The sequence below is a fragment of the Mastomys coucha genome, unplaced genomic scaffold (genome assembly GCF_008632895.1).
Source record: "Mastomys coucha isolate ucsf_1 unplaced genomic scaffold, UCSF_Mcou_1 pScaffold11, whole genome shotgun sequence".
In the NCBI taxonomy this organism is placed as follows: Eukaryota; Metazoa; Chordata; class Mammalia; order Rodentia; family Muridae; genus Mastomys; species Mastomys coucha.
In genome coordinates this window covers 6,826,049-6,849,442 of record NW_022196893.1, presented here as the reverse complement: position 1 = coordinate 6,849,442, position 23,394 = coordinate 6,826,049, and the positions used below count along the sequence as shown (strand labels likewise).

Below are 23,394 nucleotides of genomic sequence, written 5' to 3'. Positions count from 1 at the left end.
GTAGGATCCAGGACCAAGAGAGCATTTTGCGGGCGGTCTGGAATCTTAAGTTATACACCTGCTACAGTGGGTTACGCCAGCCTGGGCCGGAACTCCCGACATGCTCCGCGCGAGATCCGCTACGGATCGTCAGAGAGCCGCGTGGCCCTTTGGGAACTGTAGTTTTGAGTAGCGAGGGCGGGCCTAGGCTTCCCGGCGGGCTGCGCGGCTGGGCGGTTGTCGCGGGCAGCGGCGGCGGTTCCGGCTGCGGTGCTGCGGGCGGATGAGCTGCTAGGTGAGCAGGCCGGGCGGGATGCGGAGCCGCCGCCGCGCCCCCAGCGCCTAAGAAAGCGCTGCCGGGGCAGGTCGCGCTGCCAGCTGTGTGCTGCCGTCGGAGCCTACAGCTCGTATTGGAAGCGGGCCGAGCCTAGCTCCGACCCCGGCCGCAGTCCGGGTCCCGGCTGTCCGCCCCACCCCCGCGCGCGCCGCTCCGCCCGCGCTCGGCGCTCATGCGGGCCGAGCCCCGCCCCCCGGCCCGAGCCCGCCGAGCGCCTTCCGAGCCCGCGCTCACGGCCCGCCCGCATCATGCTGAAGTGCATCCCGCTCTGGCGTTGCAACCGGCACGTGGAGTCGGTGGATAAGCGGCATTGCTCGCTGCAGGTTGTGCCAGAGGAGATTTACCGCTACAGCCGTAGCCTCGAGGAGCTGCTCCTCGACGCCAACCAGCTGCGCGAGCTACCTAAGGTGAGCGGCCGCCGCACCTGCTGGCCCGCGCTCAGTTCTCTCTGGGTAGTGTCTGACTTCTAGGGCAAGCCGGCTGGAGCGAGACCTCAGCAGGCGCTGCCCGGGCTAGGCACCGCAACCTCCAGCCGGCCCTGCAGGTTCCTACTGGTCAGAGCCCCACCCCAGCCAGCCCCACCCTCCTCCAGCCGCCTGTGTTGGCACCTGGTGGCAACCTGTCTGGGGACTGAGTGGGTACTGAACCTAAAAGGGGTACCAACAGAGAAACCCGTGAGAGCACAGGAAGAGGATGGATCCAGGATGGGAGACCGACCTGGGTTAGCAACTGTTACAGCTAGTTGGGCTGCTTTCAGGGTAGGGGGTTGGTTTTCTTGCCCTGCGTTCTGTCTTCGTTTTGGGGGGAGGAGGGTTGCAGTGCTCAGTGGGACTCTCATGTGTAGTGTCAGATCTATTCTGTCATCGCTCAGCGGAGAGCCCACTTCTCACTGTCTGTGTTCCTTCCTGTCGGTTTGTTGTTGGGTTTTTTTTTGTTGTTGTTGTTCTGAGGCCACACTAGAAAGAAGACCAAAGGAGGCAGGATTTACTTTTCTGAGATAGGGAACTGGCTGGTATGATATTCTTGCCGGCTGGTGGCATTCTGCTTGTATTTGTGACCACTCCGTTCTTCAGGGACCTTTATGGTATCCGTGTGTGAATCTTGGACATTTTGCAGTTGTGTTGCTCTCTGGTGCCTTTTGTTGTTGTTACTGCTTTTTTGTTCTGTTGTTTTTTGAGATGGAATTTCCCCCTTTGTAGCCCTGGTTATCCTGGAACTCACTCTATAGACCAGGCTGGCCTAGAACTCAGAGATCCATCTGCCTCTGTGGGGGACTAAAGATGTGCACCACCCACAACTCAACCCCAGTGCTCTCTGGTGTTTTTATTGTTGTTATGTGTTTGTCAAACTCTTGTTGTTCGTTGTCTTGCTGTTCTCTCCTGTTCATTGTTGGGGTTCCTGAAGAGCTCCAAACTCCTTTGGAAGAGGTAGTTTGGGCAGTAGGTAGGATACTGAGAGTGACTGACCCATGGGGCAGAGCGCAGGGACTGATGATGTCTCGCCCAGGGCCCGTTATCTGGGTGACATCTGGGTAACAGTGAGAGGTGGGCTTTCCACTGAGCGATGACAGGCTAGGTCTGACAGTATCTTAGGAAAGGCCCACTCAGCAGTTGCAGAGTATCATTGCTGAACAGCAATGGTACACATGACAAATGACAGGGGAGACCAGGGGAGACACAGTTGGGTCTCCTGGCCAGGGTGTGTTTTGCAGGTTTCTTTGTCTGGTTTTTCAGCGCACTGGGTATCATGGCTAGACCCCCCAGAACACTGTGGCCATGATTCTGGTCTAGAACCTCTTGTATATCCTCGGGGCTTTGGCTGTAGAGCCTGTTCCCCTGATCACATCCTCTGCCCACAGCCCTTCTTCCGGCTATTGAACTTGCGAAAGTTGGGCCTCAGTGACAACGAGATCCAGCGGCTGCCTCCTGAAGTGGCTAACTTCATGCAGCTGGTGGAGCTGGATGTGTCCCGGAATGGTAGGCAGGGTGGTCAGGGTGGCACTCTGTGTGAAGGTAGGGTAGAGCGTGGGGGCTCCTGGGAGCTCCTGAGGTGTGCCAATCTCATGGGAAGCCCCTCTCCACACACAGATATTCCTGAGATACCGGAGAGCATAAAGTTCTGTAAGGCTCTGGAGATTGCAGACTTCAGTGGGAACCCCCTATCCAGGTAAGCGTTCCCCCAGAGTGGGGGTTGGCTCTTGGCCATGGGAGGTTCTAGAGTCTTCGGTGGGTATCTGAGGCCTGCTGCTTTGTTTCTCAAGGCTTCCAGATGGCTTCACACAGCTGCGTAGCCTGGCTCACCTGGCCCTGAATGACGTGTCCCTGCAGGCACTGCCTGGAGATGTGGGCAAGTGAGTGCCCCTTGATGAGGGGATCTAGGTGTAGGGAGTGCTTGTCTTGGCCTTGCCTTCCTCAGCCTTGGCCCTTTGTCTCTTTCAGCCTGGCCAATTTGGTGACCTTGGAACTCCGGGAGAACCTGCTTAAATCTCTCCCTGCGTAAGTTTGGGGCTCCACCCAACTGTGGTAGAGCTATGCTGGGGCTTGGCCCGAGTGGCCACATCCAGACGTTTTCTTCTGTAGGTCCCTGTCTTTCCTGGTGAAGCTAGAACAGCTGGATCTAGGAGGCAATGATCTGGAAGTGCTGGTGCAGTGAGGGCTGCCTGGGGAAGCAAGGGTGTGGCATGGGGCAGCTGCTGCTCCAGGGTGTCACACTGGTTTCTCCTGTCTTTATCCTTTCTCACAGCCTGACACTCTGGGGGCTCTGCCTAACCTCCGGGAGCTGTGGCTAGACCGAAACCAACTGTCAGCGCTGCCCCCGGTAAGTGAGGGTGGGACTGGCTTTATCCACTCCCTGCTGCCCTTTGACCTTTTGTCTGTCTGTAGGAACTAGGCAATCTGCGCAGGCTGGTATGCCTGGATGTGTCAGAGAACAGGCTGGAGGAGCTACCTGTGGAGTTGGGTGGGCTGGCACTGCTCACAGATCTGCTGCTTTCCCAGAACTTGCTTCAGCGGCTGCCAGAGGGCATCGGTCAGTGTGCCCAGAGGGTCCTGGGGACTCCCACTCATCAGTGGCCTTGTGAGGTGCCAAAGAGTTGCTTGGGTTAAGATCAGGCTAGAGGTGTCCAAAGAGGGCAGGTTAAGTAAGATAAGGCTGAGATCAGATACTCGTCCATCCAATTAATGTTTAAGCCTCAGGGTAGTTTGTGATGACAAGAGTTGGGGATGTAGGTTTACAAGGCTCGGGTGGGGCAGAGTCTGGAAAGTGAGCAAGTATATAGTAAGGGGTAGGGGCGTGGTGAGCATAGGAAATCATGGAGACCCAGAGAAACCCACTGTTACTGGAATGTGGGACCAGGTTATGGCTGTTAGGAGGACCCACATACTCAAGTGCCCTTAACTTGATTTCAATCTAGTCACCATGTCTCCTTGATGCCAGGTCAGCTGAAGCAGCTGTCTATCCTGAAGGTGGACCAGAACCGGCTGTGTGAGGTCACCGAAGCCATAGGGGACTGTGAGAACCTCTCGGAATTGATCCTCACAGAGAACCTGTTAACGGTAGGGCAGCCCTGAGGCCCCGAGCCTCTTAGGGTGTGATGAGTGCAGTCAGTGCTAATACGTAGCAACAACATAAGCACCTGATGGCAGTGGCATGTGCTGTTGGTGGCTTATCCCAAGGGAAGTGCTTGCTAGGGCATTCTTGGGGTCAGGAGAAAGAGCTCACTGGCATATGAGATTGCCTCAGATCTATGAGCCCCTCTAGGGCTTAAAGAGCCTGGGGTGTCCTTTTTCAGACATGCAGTATGGGCTCAGGGAAGACTAGAAAGAAGACAAAGGCAAACTGGACAGGAGCAAGTGGCGTGAGCAGAGTCCTAGGGCCAAACTAGAGATGTCTGTGGTAGTGTGAGTCTCAGTCTGAGAGACAGTAGTGTGGAACTTTGCTGTCTGTGGGGTACCCATAGTCATGGTATTGAGAGAAGAGGGTGGTATGGAAATGAATGAGTGGGTATAAGTAGTAGGCACTTTGAGTGGTGGAGGAGTCACAGAAACATGACCTTGGTAGATTGAGCTGGATGGCTATGGGAGAGGGCCAGAAAGGACAGTCTGGGGTCTCAGGCAGTCTGGCGGGGTGTATGATGTTCTTAAGGGAGAAAAGGGGAAGGGGGTGCCAACTGGTTCTATGTCTAGATCCCCTAACCATAGTTCCTGCAGGCTGTGGGGAACCCTGATAAGCTGTGAGTGGAGTTTACTTTAAGGGAGCCCTTTACTGTTCCAAGACTTCTCTTTTCCTCCTACCCAGGGGGTTTCTGTCAGCCTCAGATTCTTCCTTTTCCCGGCCAGGCCTTACCCCGCTCCCTGGGCAAGCTGACCAAACTGACTAACCTTAATGTGGACCGGAATCATCTTGAGGTGCTCCCACCTGAGATCGGAGGCTGTGTAGCCCTTAGTGTCCTCTCTTTGAGAGACAATCGCCTGGCTGTCCTTCCTCCTGAGCTTGCCCATACAGCTGAGCTGCATGTGCTTGATGTAGCTGGGAACCGGTGAGTGTGTATGTGACCCCTGGGGTCCAGGCAGCATCCTTCTGTGTGCTGACTCTGCCTGCCCGGCCTCCAGGCTGCGGAGTCTGCCGTTTGCGCTCACCCACCTCAACCTCAAGGCACTGTGGCTGGCTGAGAACCAGGCACAACCCATGCTCCGCTTCCAGACTGAGGATGACGCCCAGACTGGTGAAAAGGTGCTTACCTGCTACCTGCTGCCCCAGCAGCCCTTGCCAAGTCTCGGTAGGTTGCTGTTGGCTAGGCCTTGAGTGGCGGGTGGTGGAAGTAGAGAGACCAGCATGGGTCTCTGACTCTACCTCCCTCAGAAGACACTGGACAGCAGAGCAGTCCCTCAGAGAGCTGTAGTGATGCCCCTCTGAGCCGTGTCAGTGTCATCCAGTTCGAGGACACCCTGGAAGGTGAAGACGATGCTGAAGAAGCTGTGGCTGAGAAGAGGGTATGGAGGGGTGGGGACTGTGGGCCGTGCACTTCTGTCCCACCCCTCCCTGACCCCTTCCCGACCTCTGTTCCTCATCCCTGTCCCCATGGCAGGGCCTACAGCGTAGGGCCACACCTCACCCCAGTGAGCTCAAGGTGATGAAGAGAGGCATTGAGGAGCGCCGAAACGAGGCCTTTGTCTGCAAGCCTGACCCCAGCCCACCCTCGCCTTCAGAGGAGGTAGGCAAGAAGGGATTAGGAGCCCTGGTGTGCATCTATCCTGGCAGTGGGAGCTGTGAGGGCAGAGGCTTCATGGGGGTGGGGCCTGCAGATGAGTTGGTGAATGGAACTGGAAGCACACTAGCAGGCCAGGTGGCTGCTGAGGGGTGGCTGGACAAAGGGTACAGGTGAGTGGCTCTCCTGTAGTGCCTCCCTGTGGAGTCAGAGTAAGGCATAGCCAGGGTTGGGGTTTTCCAGGGCCAAGTGCTAGGCAGGCCATGGTGGCAAAGGATGGAGTTTGGCCAGGGGTTGGGCTGCAGCAAGGCTTTATTACCTTCACTTTGCTACCTGTATCTGAGAAGGAGTTCGGTGCTAGAACAGGGCAGGTCATTTGATTAATATGAAGCTTCTGCTGTTGGATCTGTGGCATGTTTCTAGGCATCTAGACAGTGGTTAGAGGAACAAGGCACGTACTGACTATGCATGGCTACTTCCCAACTTCTTAGGGGTAGAACTCACTTCAGGTTGATGTCCTCCCGGGATCTTTTGTGTTCATTCTCCTGAATCTGGGAGAAGGCATTGCCAAGGTCTGAGCCATAGAACCATGATGATGCGTGACTGCTAGGGATGTTGTGGCCAGGGCAGCAGGAAGCCTAGTAGAGATCCGCCACACACAGGGGTAGCCTCTGGGTCACACACTTCTGTGCAGCCTGACATCACCACTTGCTGCAGGAGAAGAGGCTGAGCGCAGAGTCTGCCTCGAGTGGAGGCTCTGTTCCGTCAGCAAGCACAGCCTCTGAAGGTGAGCCTGAGATCCTCACGGCTGAGGTACAGGAGCTAGGCCAGCACGAGTCCATGCCTGCACAGGATGAATATACAGAGGAGGACTATAACGAGGTAAGAGCAAACAGGAAGAAAGCCCATGGGGCAGAAGGGCGTTCCGGGGTCAGAGCTGCACATCCTATGTGTCTTCCAGAGCCAGCTGTGTGATTGGGGCCATACCAATTACAGACTGAGCAATGAGCAGTTAAAGGGTTTCCTCGGGCAGGTTTGTAAAGTGCAGTACAGGGCAGTGGTCCTGAGGGTTCCTGGGAGAGAGGTTCCAGGGTAGGGCAAGTTTCACTTCGCAGCCAAGCTCAGTGCTGTCAGATTTAGTACCTGTGGGCTTTCCCTAAATGCTATCTCCCACTTCACTGGTCCCGGAATAATGCTCCCCCTGCTAGGTCTTTATATGTTGTTAAGTTTCCCTTTGCATTACCATGTGTGTCTGGGAAGAGCAGCATCTTCTGATCTTAGCAGCTGAGTTTTCTACCTGTTTCTACATGTGCAGCGGGGACTGGTCAGCCTCAGGCTATTACCTGTCGGCCCCATAACTGGGCCCTGGGAGGACTGAGTGTGGGCCAGGCTGCCACCCTCATCTTTCTTCCCACTTAGCCCACAGTGCATTTTGCAGAGGACACACTGATCCCTAGGGAAGATGGTGAAAGTGAAGAGGGGCAGCCTGAGGCTGCCTGGCCGCTGCCCAGTGGCCGGCAGAGGCTCATCCGCAAAGACACACCCCACTACAAGAAGCACTTCAAGATCTCAAAGCTCCCACAGCCCGAAGCTGTTGTGGCCCTGCTGCAGGGGGTGCAGACAGACAGAGAGAGCCCCACTGCAGGTTGGCACAATGGCCCACACACACCTTGGGCTCCTCGAGCCCATGAGGAGGAAGAGGAGGAGGAGAACAGGGATGAGGAAGACGGCGAGGCCACCACAGAAGAAGATGACAAAGAAGGGGCTGTGGCTTCTGCTCCCTCTGTCAAGGTTTGTCGTTCATCCCGTCTGGCCCAGGCTCCGCTGGCTTGTTATCAGGCTGCTTTGGAACTTGGTGGGTAACAGCATGGTGGGCATTCAGCCCTAAACTGACAGGCACAGTCAGGCCCTGGTCCAGACTCCTTGGCTGTCAGAAGGGTAATGAACGTGTTTACTGTGATTGGCCTTGCTTGCCATTTAGTCCCAAGATTCCCAGCCATTGATCTTCAAAGTTCTCGGCAGCTCCCTGGGCCTACCTGTTGGGGTGGGAGGCCAAGGGCACTTGGAAGCTGAGAGTCCTCTGTGTCCTGTGCATTTGGGGGAGTCTTGGACAAGGTCCTACTCAGGAGCTGCTGGCTCTCTCAGGATCCTTCCTGCCTCAGGAAGTGACCAGCCTTCAGGCCTTGCTGCTGGCCCATGGCCCATCCTGTGGGTCTGGTAGTTCTTGTGCCTTGTCCACGTCCTTTTGGGATTCAGGCAAATCTGTAGAGCAGTGGCATCTCTTATCTTTGTGTTTGATTTGATGGCTCAAAAAGAGCTTACCCACTCATTGGTGACTCCTCAAGGCCAGAGAAACCCCTTCCCTGAGAGTGTAGGCTGTTGGTATATGATCTCTGGGACAATTTTGGGCTTAAATCAGAGACAGCCAGGAATAGACCTGGCCCTCTGAAGCCCTCATCCTAGCCAGCCAAGCCACACCATATGTGTGGTCTGCAGAAATGCTCATGATTTTACAAACTTGGGGGGCCTAGGGGGTAAGGTTCTGACTGAGATCACAGGGGGCTTGACGGATCTTCCTCTGTCCTGTCTACTCACGGTGCGGGCTGGGGAAGGTGGTGGCAGTCCCCAGATCACAAGGGCTTGACGGATCTTCCTCTGTCCTGTCTACTCACGGTGTGGGCTGGGAAGGTGGTGGCAGTTCCCAGCGGTGGCTAACCTGCATGCCTCGCTGCTCCTGTCCTAACAGGGGGTGTCGTTTGACCAGGCCAATAACCTGCTGATAGAGCCTGCTCGCATTGAGGAGGAAGAGGTCTGTACTGCTCGCTGCTGCTCTTTGCTCTGGGCCCGGGGCTACTGCTGACCTTTGCTTCCTGGGCTGCGGGCTCTCACTTCTCCCCACCTCCATGACTCCAATTCACACCTTCTCCCAGAAGAGTTCCTGACAGCTGCCACAGAACTGGGGTTCTGGTTCCACTTCCCGAGGGCCTCCTGGTCCCCTGGCAGGGCAAGCATGTCTCCACACTGGGGCAGCCTGCCCTGTAAGGGATGAGTGGAGATACTAGGCCAATTTTATATCCTACTGTGAGCCGTGAGATATCTTTATGTACAGGAGCAAGGCCAGGCTTCACTTTCTGGAGGACAGCTAGCTTCTTTTCTGCCTGGGCTAGCTCATAGAAGTTGTGCCTGCCCTTGAATCGCAGGAGCCTCCCTGCTTCTCTCTGCTACCCAAGTGGGCACAGATACCCAGGGATGAGCTGAATGCAGTGTCTGCAGCCAGCCCTTCTGCTACTACAAGCACCAGGGCATCCCAGGTCTTTTCAGGCATCTATGTCCACTCTTGTTTCCAGTTGACACTCACGATCGTGCGGCAGACAGGGGGCCTGGGCATCAGTATCGCAGGGGGGAAAGGCTCCACCCCCTACAAAGGAGATGATGAGGTGAGCAGCTGCCATCCAGTGACCAGTCTCTGATGCACACCTGCTACTCTTGTGTCGGGAGATGTCCTGCTTAGTATCCTTTAGAATGTGCTACATGGGTCACCCCAGGGTGACAGATCAGTGGGTGGTCATCAAGCAGGATATTAGGAGTCTGAGAACAACTAATAGGGCAGCTGAGCTGTTTCCTCTACAGACAGGTTTTCTTTCCCCATTTTCTCATGCCAGCTTTCTGGTCAAAAAAGTCTCTTCTAAGCCTGACTTGTATATTCTAGCTTCATGAGGTAGAACCTTCCTAGTACCTGAGGACAGCCCTTCTGGCCTCAAAGTTCTTCTTAATGTATTTGGGGTCTTCGCATCCTCTCCAGAGGGCAGACCAGGGCTGTCTTTGTAGGAAGTAGTTCTCTTACTGTCCAGTGGCCTCTGCACCTCTCACACCCATGAGGAGAAGGTACCTGCCTCTGCTTGTGCTCTTGTGGACTAGTCCCTACTTGTCCTCTAGGGCATTTTCATCTCTCGAGTGTCTGAAGAGGGTCCTGCAGCCCGTGCTGGAGTCCGAGTCGGTGACAAACTTCTCGAGGTAAATAGTGACCCCCTTGCCTTGCAGTGAGGGACAGCTGTGCCCTCCAAGGTCCATATAGTTATGAGTATTGAGACACTTGGCTGTCCTCATCAAAAGGTGGGGGCCCTATCTTCCCCATCCAGAAGCCCAGGGCCCAGCAATAACTGGTAAGGCTATTGCTCTCTTAAACAGTAGGCTTTGAAGTCCTCCATGCCGAGTTCCCTCTCCATTTGGGTCTAGGGATAGAGGATAGTGGTAGATCTCTGGCTTACTATGCATGGTATTAGGGATACAGGTTAGTGGTAGATCACTGGCTTATTATGCATGATATTTTGGGTTTAATCTCCATTTCTACAGAGGATGGGGTGTTAAAAAAAGAAGCAGCCCTCGGGCTAGACAAGAAGCACCAGGCAGATTCTAAGTAGCTTGGTAGGGTCAGACCTCCGTAGTCCTGGTGGAAATTGGTCCCTCTGTAGAAGCCCTGGAGGTTTCTGCCTGGCTCCCTGGCCATTGGAGAACTTCCAGGAAAGCTTCGACCTTCCTGTGGAGACAAGGATGAGTGAGGCAGAAGAGGGCTCTGGGGCTCCAAAGGGAAAGCTGCTGTTCCTCGTGCTTTCCTGCTTAGCTCTCATCCCTGCTCCGCCTAGGAGCCCGTAGAGTTGGCAACTTAATGCATCCCATGTTCTCTGCTAGGCAGGTGACACTTCTGAGGACTAGGGCACCAGTATAGAGGGGCTAGCCTGGACCATGGCTTGGAAACAAATATGGAAAGAGCATAAGCACACAGTCTGATGTTAGCCTGGCTATGCCTGAAAGCTGACTTGTGCCACGGCCGTTGCCTTCTGTCACCCACAGGTGAATGGTGTGGCCTTGCAGGATGCAGAGCACCATGAGGCCGTGGAAGCACTTCGGGGGGCAGGTGCTGCTGTGCAGATGCGAGTGTGGAGGGAAAGAATGGTGGAGCCTGAAAACGCAGTCACCATCACCCCCTTACGCCCTGAAGATGACTATAGTCCCCGGGAGTGGCGGGGAGGTGGCCTGCGCCTGCCCCTGCTTCAGCCTGAGACTCCTGTACCCCTCCGTCAGCGCCATGCTGCCTGTCTTGTGCGCAGTGAAAAGGGGCTGGGCTTCAGCATTGCTGGTGGAAAGGGCTCCACACCTTACCGGGCTGGTGATGGGGTGAGACAATGGTGTGGGCCGTAGAGGGAGCTGTCCCTGATGAGCAGAGGCATGTCAGGTCTCCAGTATCATGGCTTTAGTGTGGCTTCTCTATCCTTACAGGGCATCTTTATATCTCGAATTGCAGAGGGAGGGGCTGCCCACCGGGCAGGCACTCTACAGGTTGGCGACCGTGTCCTCTCGGTGAGTGGGGCCAGGTATGGCCTGACTAATGCTTTTCGTTTGTCCTTCTTACCCTCTCTGATGTGAGTCTCCCTGCAGATCAATGGAGTGGACATGACTGAGGCAAGGCATGATCATGCTGTCTCCCTGCTGACTGCTGCTTCCCCTACCATCTCCCTGCTTCTGGAGAGGGAGACTGGAGGGACTTACCCACCTAGCCCCCCACCACACTCCTCCCCAACCCCTACTGCTACTGTTGCTGCTACCGTGACCACTGCCGTCCCCGGGGAACCTCTGCTCCCTAGGTTGTCCCCTAGCCTCTTGGCCACTGCCTTGGAAGGACCATACCCTGTGGAGGTGAGACACCTGCCTATCTCTTACTCAGTGTCCCCTCAGCTCCAGGTGTAGAGCAGAAGCCCTCCCAGGGTTCTCTGGTCATAAGAGGTGTGGCCCTCTTGCCGGTGGTGGTGCACACCTTTAATCCCAGCACTTGGGAGGCAGAGGCAGGCGGATTTCTGAGTTTGAAGCCAGCCTGGCCTACAGAGTGAGTTCCAGGACAGCCAGGCCTACACAGAGAAACCTGTCTTGGGGGGTGGGGGGGAAGAGGTGTGGTCCCTCTAGGCAGAAAGTAGTATACAGCCTTTCTTTTTTTTTTTTTTTTTTTTTTTTTTTTTTTGTTTTTGTTTTTGTTTTTGTTTTTTCGAGACAGGGTTTCTCTGTGTAGCTCTGGCTGTCCTGGAACTCACTTTGTAGACCAGGCTGGCCTCGAACTCAGAAATCCACCTGCCTCTGCCTCCCAAGTGCTGGGATTAAAGGCGTGCGCCACCACCGCCCGGCCAGCCTTTCTTTTTAATTTCAGGGTTTTTAAAATATATTTATTCTTTTTCATATATTACATCCCAAGTGTAGTTTCCTCTCCTCTCAGTCCCTCCCTCATCTCTTCCTGTCTCCCTTCTATCCACTCCTCTTCCCTTTCCCTTCAGAATGGAGCAGGCCTCCCAGGGATAGCAACCCTCACCTTAAGGCTTGAGGAGGCAATTAAGGGGAGGATCGGGTCCCAAAAGCAGGCAAAAGAGTGAAACACAGCCCCGACTCCTACTGTTATGAGTCCCACAAAAACACTAAGTTACACAACCACAACATACACAGAGACCTAGCTCAGACCCACAGAGGCTCTCTGTGAGCCCCGGTCAGTTGATTCTGTGGCCTGTTTGCTTGTGGTGTCCTTGACCCCTCAGTACACAGCCCAAGAAGCTAAGGCATCCCAGTCAGCCTCCGTGGTTCCCATCTGCCCAAGCATAATCTTCTATCGGTAGCCTGCTCTGTTGCATAGTATAGTCTGTAAGGTTGTATAGATGCCAGGCTGTGTGCATATCTGGGTAGCAGACTGCCCCACAGGTAGGTAGATGGGCAGCATAGACCCATCCTTCTTACCCTTGCACCCTTGCCCTGTTCTGACTGAGGTCCACCCTATTTCCCTAGGAAATCTGCCTGCCCAGGGCTGGTGGCCCATTGGGGCTTAGCATTGTAGGAGGTTCTGATCACTCCAGCCACCCGTTTGGTGTCCAGGATCCTGGTGTATTCATCTCCAAGGTAAATAGGCCTGGCAGGCAGTTCTGCAGGAAGCAGCCAGCCCAGATACTTGGGGCAGCCATCAGTGCAGCCCGGTCTACTCTCCTACCCTACAGGTGCTTCCTCGGGGCCTAGCTGCTCGCTGTGGCCTTCGGGTTGGGGACCGCATCCTAGCCGTAAATGGGCAGGATGTTCGGGAGGCCACACATCAAGAGGCAGTCAGTGCCCTGCTCAGGCCCTGCCTGGAGCTGTGTCTGCTTGTTCGGAGGGACCCACCACCCCCAGGCATGCGGGAACTCTGCATCCAGAAGGCCCCTGGAGAGAAGCTGGGTATCAGCATCCGTGGAGGTGCCAAGGGTCACGCCGGGAACCCCTGTGACCCAACAGATGAGGGCATCTTTATCTCCAAGGTGAGGGGTCTTTCTTGCTGGGATCGTGGATAGGTGGCTGGTGCTGGTGCTGGTCTCACACTGACCTCCCTATAGGTGAGCCCTACAGGAGCTGCCGGGCGTGATGGGCGGCTGCGTGTGGGGCTGCGGCTGCTAGAAGTGAACCAACAGAGCCTGCTGGGTCTTACCCATGCTGAGGCAGTGCAGCTGCTGCGCAGCGTGGGTGACACCCTTACCGTGCTTGTCTGTGATGGCTTTGACACCAGCAACACCACAGCCCTGGAGGTTAGTTGCCTATCCTGGGAGGTGGTGCTGTCCTGGCCTTGACCTTCATAGTCTGCAGTCTCTCTGCTTCAGTCTGGAAAGTACTGAGCTTGTAGGACTGGTGGGTACTGTGTTTAGTAGGCCCTTTTCTGGTCACTGTACTGGAGGCTGTGGTCTGGGCAGGTAGACAGTGCAGAGGTGGGTGTGACTGTCCTGTGTGATCAGGTCCTGAGAGAAGGTCTCTGAGAAGGCCGTACTTGAGATCAAGTGGCAGCTAGCTGAAAGGACAAGGAGCCCTGCTCAGAGTCCCCCTGAACCTAACCTCCCAAAGCAGGAAGGTGGCTCCCTAGCTCTGCTGGCCCTTAGGGTGCCCCTCTGCCAGTCCCTTGGTGGGGCTTACTCCAACGTTCTGGTTACTGGCTTTCTGCATGCCACAGGGCATGGCTACAGGGTATAGCGTCTACTGCTCTCTTGCTCCCTGGAGCAGAACAAGAGTATCCAGCCATCAGAACTAGGCCTAGGCCCAAAAAGCTCAGGACAGGTCTCCCTCTAGCCTCTCCGTCCTTGGGACCCCTCAACATCTTCACCTGTAGGTCCAAGTGGGTCTTGAAGGCATCTTCATGTGCACTGGCTGCCTGCTGTTCCCAGACATCCTGGGGAGCTATGCTGGTCTCCAGTGTATTAGGGCTGTATTACCACTCCTGTCGCTTTTATTGCTTCAACCTTAGGGACGGGCAGCCATCCTAGGTTGGTTGGTCTTTTGCAGTGAATCTTCAGATTAGTGACTTCCTGTCAGCTGCTGACAGAAAGATACCCTCTGGCCATAAACCCTGTACTTTGTCTAGGACTAGCTTGTGAGCATCACTTGGATAGGACACAAGTTACTTTGTCTTCTCATCTAGGTGGATCCTGGGCTAGATGGAGCCTGTGTGTGGAGCTGCTCCCTTGGGCTTGAGGTTGTCCCCTGTCCCACTCTTCCACGGGAATTCGTGTCCTGGGGAAGTATTTGGATGACTTCACCCTAGAGAAGACATGTTTTGGTTTCCTTACGTTAGCACATGGATTTGAAAGTGTGCTGCTTCGTGCAGATTTCAGTTTTTGAATTCAGAATGAGGCTCTCTGGAAAAAGCGGGAACTTGAGTGTTGGAGGCTGGTGTGGTCCTGGGTCCCCTTGTCTATGCATCTGGTCCCAGCTGTTGTAACCTAGGCTGTTCCTACAGTACCTAGGTGGCTCGTGAGTGTAGGGAAGCAGTTGTGTATCTGAGTCTTGCCACAGCCTGTCTTGGCTGGATCTTCATCTGAATCCTGTCTGAAGAGCAAGGCTAGTAAGAAGCCATGGGCCCCGGGCAGCTGACCAAGAGCCTGTGAGGAGCCCTTTCCTGCCCACACAGTGTCTGCTGTGACCACAGTCCCTTCCGTCTGTCTCGTCTCAAGATGCCTTGGCTGCTCTTTTGTTGCAAATCCACACCTTCACATTGTCTGTGGTCTACTCCCCACCTGACAGCGGGAGTTCATCCTAAGCCTTGCATGAACTTGGGAGGCCCTGGGACCCCATCTTGTACTTCCTAGCACGAAGCTGTTTTACTTCTACTGAGCTTCTTCTTTCTTGATGCTTCTAGCTCTAGAGTTTGTTTGAAACAGGTCTCACTGTGTAGCCAAGGTTGGCAATCAATCCCCTAAGACCCTCTCAAGTGGTAGTCACATTTATGTACCCCAATATCCAGCTTGTGGTTTTACTTCCCTTTTAGAATGTGGTGCTTTGGTTGCAAACATTTACAGATTTTATGAATTAAGGATTTTCCTTTAGGGCTGTGTATGGGTTCTGGTTTTATTTTTGTTTTGATTTTTAAAAAGGCAGGATCTCATATGTAGCTCTAGCTGTCCTGGAACTCATTATGTAGACCAGAGTGACCTTGAACTCACCAAGACCTACCTACCTCTGCCTCCCATGTACTGGCATTACCACGCCCAACTGGTTTTTCTCTTTTTTCTTTTTCAATAATTTTTTAATTCATTTTACATCCCGATCACAGCCCTCCCCTCCCGGCCCCACCCTTACAAGTCCCTCTCCCTATTATCCCCCCCAGTCCTTGGGTACCACCCCACCCTGGGACATCTAGTTCCAGCAGGTCTAGGCACATCCTCTCCCACTGAGGCCCAACTAGGCAGTCCTGTAGGTGAGCGGGATCCAGTGCCAGGCAACAGTCCGAGGCAGCCTCCACTCCAGTTATTAGGGGCCCACATGAAGACCAAGCGGCACACCTGCTATAAATGTGTAGGGGGCCTAGATCCAGCCCTGCATGCTCTTTGGTTGGTGGCTCAGTCTCTGTGAGCCTCCATGGGCCCAGGTTAGTTGACACCTCTGCTTCATTCAGTTCTCAGCGGGTTTTTCTTACGAGCTTTTCCTCTGGAAGGCTGAGAGAGTAATATCCTGCCTTTCCATTCCTTTGATTTTTTTTCCCCCCCTTCCCCTTAAGTTTTTTAAGACAGGGTTTCTTTTATATAACCATGGCTGTCCCAGAACTCAACTCTATAGACCAGGCTGGCCTCGGAACTCACAAAGATCTGCCTGCCTCCACCTCCCGAGTGCTGGGATTAAAAGTGCCCGCTGCGCCAGTCGCCCAGCATCTTTCCGGCTTTCCTCTGGGCTCTTGGTAGCTGACTGTACATTAACAGTGAAGCCATTGCTTTCCTTGGAACACAGTGTCTCTGAACTGATATTTTTCATGTCCCAAGTCAAGTTAGGCCAAAGAAGAGATAAGTGTCTTGTCACTTCAGGGACATTTGTGGGAGTTGCTTCTCCCCACCCTATCAGTCCTGGGGAGTGAACTCAGGTCACCAGCCTTGGCAGCAGTTGTTTTTCTCACCCTACTCCCATCCCCAGCCGTCTTACTGGCCTGGCACGTCACTTTTCTCAAAATGCCCACTTGAGTCATCCCGGCCTGTTTGACCTGTGGGATCAGTTTGCTAGCTGTTCAGTGGCTTGTTCCTGCACCTTCTGCCTCCCTTGAGCTTTGGGGTGCTGGCTCTGTCTTACCTGCCCTGTGCTAAAGACGGGTATTCTCAGAGGTCCTGCAGGGTATTCTCAATTGCTGTCAGACCTGCAGCTATTGGACTTCCCAGGCTCCTCACAGCAGCTGGTGGGTCCTGAAAGGGATGCTGCAGGCGAGCTCAGGCTCACCCCATCTCAGTACTGCTCTAGAGGGCCTAATTTGTGGTTTCTCAAAGGAAACTTTATTTTGCGTTCCCATGTGTCTGTTGTAAAGAGAATATTTTCTGTTGCTTCTCTAATTTTCCCCTGAGGGTCACGTTCATCTCTCATCACACTGGCCTGTCTTTCCAATCCAGATGGTGCTTGACTTGCAATGGTTGGACTCAGGGCTTTGTGACTTGACAGTGGTTGCAGCAGTGATACCCACAGTAGAAACTGCTTCACCACTCCCGCCCCAGCTAGAGCTACCTTGAAGAACACCTGCCTCTCCTGTCCTCACCCTCCAGTCAGTCTGAACGCCTGTGTTGGTGCGTGAGTGAGTTCTCACATCTTGCTCTTGTGCCTGTCCCTGAGCGTCTGCCCTAAGGACTGGCTCCATCCCGGTGGTGGCCTGCTCCCATCTTCCTGCCTGTCACCCAGATTTTCCTTTCCACAGGTGGACTGTGTCCTCGTCACCGTTTTGTCTCTTTTAAGATCTATCATCCTGTATGCATGAATGTATGTTCACAGCATGCATGCATGAACCTGTGGAAATCGGAGAGGGCTTAGGGTTCCCCTAGAAGTGGAGTTTGGACAGGTGTGAGCCTCCATGTGGATGCTGGGAACTGAACTCTGGTCCTTCCTGCTGAGCCATCTCCTCAGCCCCAGCCACAGTTATTTAATGGTCAGATTGTTTCAGTGTTGTCTTATGGGAGGGGCTCCAGCTGATCCCATCGGTCTGCTCTAGCACTTCCTGACTTTCAGACTTGTCCCACACTTTGCCCAGCTGTGGGCTTGGCCACTTCCCCAGGAGTGCTGAATCTTTCTAGTGAACAATAATGTTTAGAAGCCAAGGTCTACTGCAGTGCTCTTGGGGTATTGTGGCCAGAGATAGGGACAGTGTGTGGATAGTTCCTGTGGTTATTTCTGGGTCATAGGAAGCCTCAGGTCACTTCAGGGCATTGTTCATCTTTCCAGTCAGCACCACGGGTCAGCCTTCTTACTTGAGTGGCTTTTTCTGATGTGGGAAACCTGGGCTTCCTCACCCTTGCTGTTTTTACCTTCTGCTCTGTCCCTCTGTGTGACAGTCCTTCCCATCCCACTGAGCCTACCTCTCTTGGGCCTCCCCAGTGTCTTTTTGGCTAAATTATTCTAGAAATTAAAACAGGGGGCACCTTATTTATTTTTTGATGTAGTGGTTTTGTCAGAGTCTGCAAGAGCCAAATTTGTCTCCCATTGTGAGTGTTCTCACCCTGTGTTCTTATTTCTAGTGGCCCTGCTCTGTTTAGCTGCTTGTGTGTGTTCAGTGTTTACACAGTGTGATCAGTAGACCTCTGCTGTTTGGGTCCCTGCTTGTCACTCTTGGCCTCCCGCTCCATCCTCCCAGCTGTGAGCAGCTGCTCCGTGCTTTCAGTTTGGTCCCTTGGTCTCTCATTTCAGTGCTCTCTGAGCAGCCAGCTTTGTGTCTGAGCCACACTGCATAGTAGGACCACTCATGGCGGCTATGTGCTGTCATCTTGCCTTTGGCTCTGCTGTCTCCTACTCCTGTCCTCCTGGTGAGAGAGGACTGAACTAGTCCCTTGTCCATTGTGGGCTAGAAGGCAGGCAGTGCCACACACCTGTGTTTTACCCTTCATCTAAGCACAGTTAGGCCAGGCCACATGCTCTCGGGTGCCTGCTCCCTGCCCAGCCTCATTCACAGCAGACACTCACATGCATAGCCTCTCTCCTTCCCTCATTTCTAGTCCCAGAGCCAGTTGAATCTCCCCTTACAGTGTTTGTGAAGTCTTAACTCAGCACCCAGACTCCACCTTCTAGATGCAGCCTACCCATCTGGGCTTGACATTCTGCTGCCAAGCCTTTGGCTGCTCCTTTCCTAATCCCTTTGTAATGGCCATGCCTCCTTTGTTCCCAGAGTGGCCATACTCAGCTTGTTTTATCCCCATGCCAAGCAGTGTGGCTGAGCCTAGCTGCTTTACATTCCTGTCATGTGCAGACATGACCAACACCTACAGTGACACCATGAACCTGGGACACAACTACTCTTTGTCCCTGGAAGGCTGGGGACAGGTACACAAAGGTCATGGGTGGACCAACAGGCTGTTGAGGATGTGGGGTCCTGGGTCCAGGCCTCAGTCTGACTCAGATGTGGGACCTTGCCAGCAGGTCTCTTCTCTCACCTCCTCCTTTCCTTTCAGGTGTCCCCAGGTGTCATTGCCAACCCATTTGCGGCAGGCCTTGGCCACAGGAACAGCCTGGAGAGCATTTCATCCATTGACCGGGAACTGAGTCCTGAGGGGCCAGGCAAGGTCAGGATCAAAGTGGCTGGCAGCCTGGGACTGGCTCTGAGCTGCTAGTTCCTGATCGTGTCTGCTCTGCCTACAGGAGAAAGAGTTGACCAGTCAAACCCTACCCTGGGAGCCTGAGTCTGCAGAGACCACGGTGAGTCCCACGCGGGCCCAGCTCTGAGCCCTGGGTAACCTCTCCTGTCAGGACATTGCAGTGGTGAACACATCCCAGAAGTGGCAGGCAGCCACATCTCTGGGACGTAACTGTCTTAGCACTGTGGTCCACTCTGTCCTCCAGGGTCGGAATCTAGAGCCCCTAAAGCTGGACTACCGTGTCCTGGCTGCTGTGCCCAGTGCTGGCAGTTTGCACAGGGTGAGTGCTGCATGCTGGATGTTACTCACCCTGGCCCGCCCCTAACCCATCGTCTGCCTGTTGGTCTCTTGTCTGTGGGAGCTACTGCTGCTGCTTGTGTCCCAAGGTCACCAGGCAGACAACTTCTGTCTTGGATCAGGCATGGCTTGTAGATGTCAGAGCTGGAGCTCTGCCTCCCAGCTAGGCAACAGTTGAGATTTTTATTATTCTTGTTTGGCAGTGCTGGGGATACAAGATGGAGCCTTTTGAACACAGTAGTCAAGCACCCTACTACTGACCTCTGTGTCCAGCCCTTGTCTGTCAAGCTTTTGACCTAACTTTGTGGCAGTTGCTAAGATTCCCTCATAGGTGCAGATGATGGCCTTTGAAAGCCCCTAACCTCTTTCTTCCCTAGTATCTACCCCCAGTAGTTGACCTGGCAGAGCGTAACCTGCTGCAGGCATGCTGCCGGGAAGATGAGGCAGCTGTCATTGCTCACAACCATCCTGGAGGGGTCTCATGTCCATGGTCACCGTGGTGTGGGTGGGCAGAAGCAGCAGCTGCGGCCTTTGAAAGGAGGCCTTGGGGTGGGAGAGGTGCAGCACTGACAGCTGCTCTGGGAGTGGCCACTTGGGCCTCAGCTAGGGGTGTGGCCTTCAAGACAGTTGTGGGCCTGACGACAAGCAGAAAGGACATTTGGTCTTCATTGTTCTCTGGGAAGTTTGTAAAACTATCATTCCCAGAAGATGCTGGGAGACCATTGCCAGAATGTGAGTGCTCAAGGGGTGGGCTTGGCCAGGACATTGAGCAGAGGGGAGATGGAGAAAAGTCAGGAAGAGCCTGCATGTGGATTTTTGGGTGCCGTCTCTCCCCTCCCCAGTAGCTCTAGCAGAGAAGCCAGCGCAGTCTGAGAAAGGGAACAGGTCTAGGCTGAGATGCTTCTCTGGCTCATTTACGATTGGGAAGGAAGCCTTGGGTCAGGTACCGGTGATGGGTGGGCTTTTGGGTCCCAACTATCTGGTTTCAATCTGTTCATCTGTTCCCAGCTTTGCTTGGAGAGCTTAGGGCTGCACCCTTAGCAGTTACCCACTGCTGTGAGCAGGCACCTACCTAACTGTCCAACTGAGGCCTGGGGAGAGCAGAGGAGGCTGAGGGCCTTGGAGAAGGAAAGTCCTTTAAGGAGCCCTCCTGGTCCTCCAAGCCTAACAGGCGGCATCCCTGGACTGTGGTCTGGTTAGGGCACACAGGAGCTGTCTCTATGCTGCTGGGATAAACACTCAGACCCGTTCCTTCCCTGGTGCACTGCTAGCCTAAGTGACTATTCCAACCACTGCCCTCTTCTTCAAGGGACCAGCTGCGACCACTGGAGGGAAGACGACTGAGGCCCCCTGTTCCCCTGGCAGTCAGCAAGTGAGCATCCCAGTCACAGGCGCCCCGCTACGGCAGCAGATGGCACTGGTCTGCATGCAGGGTCCCTTGGGGTGGTGGTGTCATAAAAGGATACCTTTCTGATTAAACCTGGCCTCGATGAAGGCAGGGACACTGCTGGAGTTCAAGTGTCCAAAAGACGAGCATAAGATCTTTTCTGTACAGTTGCCCTTTGTTTCTGTTGGTCCTGCCTACTCCCAACTTCTCCATTTCATGGACAGCATTCCTGACAGTGCATTATAGGGTGGGGTGGGCACAGGGTCATTCCCACTTAGCTCCTAGCCTCAACCCTGCCAAGATGGATATTTGGATGAGTGTCCCTTGTAGCCTACCTTGTCTCCAGTGCTCTCTCTCTCTCTCTCTTTCTCTTTCTTCCTCCTCCTCTTCCTCCTCTTCTTTTTCTTCCTCCTCCTCCTCTTCCCATCTTTCCCTGCGTTTACTCCTGGACCTCTGATCCTGCTCTCCTCTGCCACCATTCCCTTCACCTTTGCAGACAAAACCGGGGGTGATCCTTCCATTGGCTCAGGCCAGGCCAAGGGATTCCCCAGCCCCCAGGGGCAGAGGTGGTCCCTGTTCTGTGAGTCTCCTGTTCCACAGTGGGTGAGGGTGGCAAAGTTCCTTCCAGAGCAGGATGGGGGTGTGGATCAGAGGCGGTTGGAGGATAAGGCGGTGGGTCTGGGCAGAGGCTGCACTGGGACAACTGCCTAGCCTCACTCCTGGGTATTTCCCCAGCCGCCCTCCCCTGATGAACTGCCAGCCAATGTGAAGCAGGCGTATAGGGCCTTTGCAGCTGTGCCCACCGTGCATCCTCCTGAGAACAGTGCTTCCCAGGTATGTGCAGTGGTGCCCTGCTGCTACTGTATGCTCTATAGAGTGGGTGCCCAAGGTGAGTGCCCCAAGAGAAACACCAGCCAAGTCTGAGGGCCTGCTCCCCCTCTAGCCTCCAACACCTGGTCCCGCAGCCTCCCCAGAGCAGCTGTCCTTCCGTGAACGACAAAAGTACTTCGAGCTGGAGGTGCGGGTGCCTCAAGCAGAGGGTCCCCCAAAGCGTGTGTCCCTGGTGGGTGCTGACGACTTGCGGAAGATGCAGGAGGAGCAAGGTGAGGAGCCTAGCTTGAGGAGAAGCCTGGGTGGAGTGATGGCCTAGCCTTGCCTGATATGTCTGACTGCCCACAGCTCGCAAGCTGCAGCAGAAGAGGGCACAGATGCTTCGGGAAGAAGCAGTAACCTCAGGGCCTGACTTGGGGCTCACCTCAGACAGGGAGTCCCCAGATGATCAGCAGGAGGCTGAGCAGCCCTGGGCTGTGCCAAGCCATGCAGGAGGGTGAGTACAGGAGGCTGATCCCCACTGCCTGGCTTGGCTGCTGCATCCCCTTTCCCACAATGCTCCCTGTCTGCTGCTCCAGCCCTAGCCCATCATCACCCCCACCCCTGGGAGGCAGTGCCCCTGTGAGGACAGCCAAAGCTGAGCGACGCCATCAGGAACGATTGCGCATGCAGAGCCCTGAGCTTCCTGCCCCAGAGCGGGCCCTGTCTCCTGCAGAGCGACGAGCTCTAGAGGCAGAGAAGCGAGCACTGTGGAGGGCAGCCAGGTGAGCGCCTCCCTACCACCTACCAGACCTACCCATGCACACAAAGTCCATTCAGCATCATCCCCTTTGGTTCCACAGAATGAAGTCTCTGGAGCAGGATGCCCTCCGTGCACAGATGGTCCTCAGCAAGTCCCAGGAAGGCCGTGGCAAGAGAGGGCCCTTGGAGCGGCTGGCTGAGGCCCCTTCACCCGCACCCACCCCCTCACCCACACCATTAGAAGGTATGTGTTTCCACCCGCACCCACCCCCTCACCCACACCATTAGAAGGTATGTGTTTCCAGGGGCCAGCGGGGCTCCACCTGCTGGGAGAACTCCTAACTCTCTTCTTGTTCCCCTAGACTTCGGCCTCCAGACCAGCGCCTCCCCTGGACGCTTGGTAAGGAACCTACATCTAGGCCTCTTCCCTGTACTGTGGCCTGAGACAGCAGGGCTCTGGATTCCCCCAGCCTCACCTCCCTTGCACTCTGCCTTTCCCCTCATGCTGTCTTTTCAAGCCTTTGTCTGGAAAGAAGTTTGACTACAGGGCCTTCGCCGCCCTGCCCTCTTCCAGACCTGTGTATGACATCCAGGTACTGGGGGCCACTTGGCCCATCTGCACGCTCCTAGCAGCCCATCCTTGCCTGTCACCTACCTTCCTCTACTTTCTCTGTGCTTCCTACTCTGTGTCCTGTATGTGGGGCCTCCCTAGCCACCTTGGTTTCAGCCCAGTGTACTCTGACCATGACCTAAGCTCTGTGGGCCTAGCCCCAGACAGCCACACCTGCATGGGTAAGTTCAGGCAGGCCCAGGACCTGCCCTGACCAGCCTGTCTCCCCATCAGTCACCAGATTTCGTGGAGGAGCTGAGGACTTTGGACCCATCTCCCAGTCCTGGTGAGTAGACACCTGTCCGGGTGAGTGCCTGGCTCCCGGAGTTCTGGCCACCCTTGGCTCACAGCTTTCCTACCCTTCTCTACCAGGCCCACAAGAAGAAGATGGAGAAGTGGCTCTGGTGCTCCTTGGCAGGCCCTCACCTGGCGCTGTGGGCCCTGAAGACATGACGCTGTGCAGTAGCCGTCGGGCTGTGCGGCCAGGACGCCGGGGCCTGGGGCCTGTGCCCTCCTAGGGCCAGGTGCCTCCCCAGACTTAGGGTGGGGAGCCTGCCAGCTTCATCACCTCCCTTACCCCAAGTCTTTTAGCCTTGGTGTTAGCATTTTAAAGAAACCCCTCAGGAGTTAACAGCTTCTGATTAACTGCCCCCGTAGCCGGGATCTCGTGGCGAGACTGTAACTAGTGATGTTTGTACAACCAAAGACTCTATTTTGTGGTTTAAGAAGAATAAAGTTAACTACGTTTTACCTTCTGTGGTCCTTTTGTCCTACCCACTAGTACTGACCCTCCTGCCCTGTAAGCCCCCATGTCCAAGGCTGCCTTCCCAAACCCTCCCTTACCCTGGCACCAGTCAGTTCCCTAGGGGATTT

General features: G+C 54.8%; 1 protein-coding gene across 12 annotated transcripts; it reads left to right on the top strand.

Annotated features, from left to right (window-relative positions):
* Positions 1-173: 173 nt before the first annotated feature.
* Positions 174-23,271, top strand: Scrib (scribble planar cell polarity protein). 12 transcript variants are annotated; one of them, XM_031346569.1, is made up of 38 exons: positions 174-723; positions 2,175-2,292; positions 2,404-2,482; positions 2,577-2,666; positions 2,755-2,811; positions 2,896-2,959; positions 3,059-3,133; positions 3,199-3,343; positions 3,752-3,870; positions 4,654-4,853; positions 4,927-5,093; positions 5,177-5,307; positions 5,403-5,528; positions 6,240-6,404; positions 6,942-7,313; positions 8,269-8,331; positions 8,870-8,959; positions 9,459-9,536; positions 10,374-10,697; positions 10,800-10,880; positions 10,959-11,216; positions 12,342-12,452; positions 12,548-12,841; positions 12,917-13,105; positions 18,473-18,583; positions 18,660-18,716; positions 18,861-18,935; positions 20,262-20,324; positions 20,836-20,919; positions 21,075-21,173; positions 21,283-21,442; positions 21,519-21,666; positions 21,749-21,934; positions 22,013-22,155; positions 22,274-22,311; positions 22,430-22,504; positions 22,756-22,807; positions 22,894-23,271. In XM_031346569.1, exons 1-38 carry the CDS (start codon positions 565-567, stop codon positions 23,037-23,039), a joined length of 4,992 nt encoding a protein of 1,663 aa, XP_031202429.1. In that variant the 5' UTR covers positions 174-564; the 3' UTR covers positions 23,040-23,271. The 12 variants fall into 12 exon arrangements, with proteins under 12 accessions (XP_031202429.1, XP_031202476.1, XP_031202493.1 ...); XM_031346579.1 differs by having other exon boundaries at positions 461-723; positions 5,180-5,307; XM_031346663.1 differs by lacking the exon at positions 174-723 and adding an exon at positions 791-1,037.
* Positions 23,272-23,394: the final 123 nt, after the last annotated feature.

What these genes read in the sequence shown, in the direction of transcription:
- Scrib (XM_031346569.1), top strand. Translation starts at nt 565, where the DNA reads ATGCTGAAGTGCATCCCGCTCTGGCGTTGCAACCGGCACGTGGAGTCG. An exon ending in AACTGTCAGCGCTGCCCCCG is followed by an intron (nt 3,134 to 3,198) that starts GTAAGTGAGGGT and finishes GTCTGTCTGTAG; the next exon opens with GAACTAGGCAATCTGCGCAG. An exon ending in TCACAGAGAACCTGTTAACG is followed by an intron (nt 3,871 to 4,653) that starts GTAGGGCAGCCC and finishes TTTCCCGGCCAG; the next exon opens with GCCTTACCCCGCTCCCTGGG.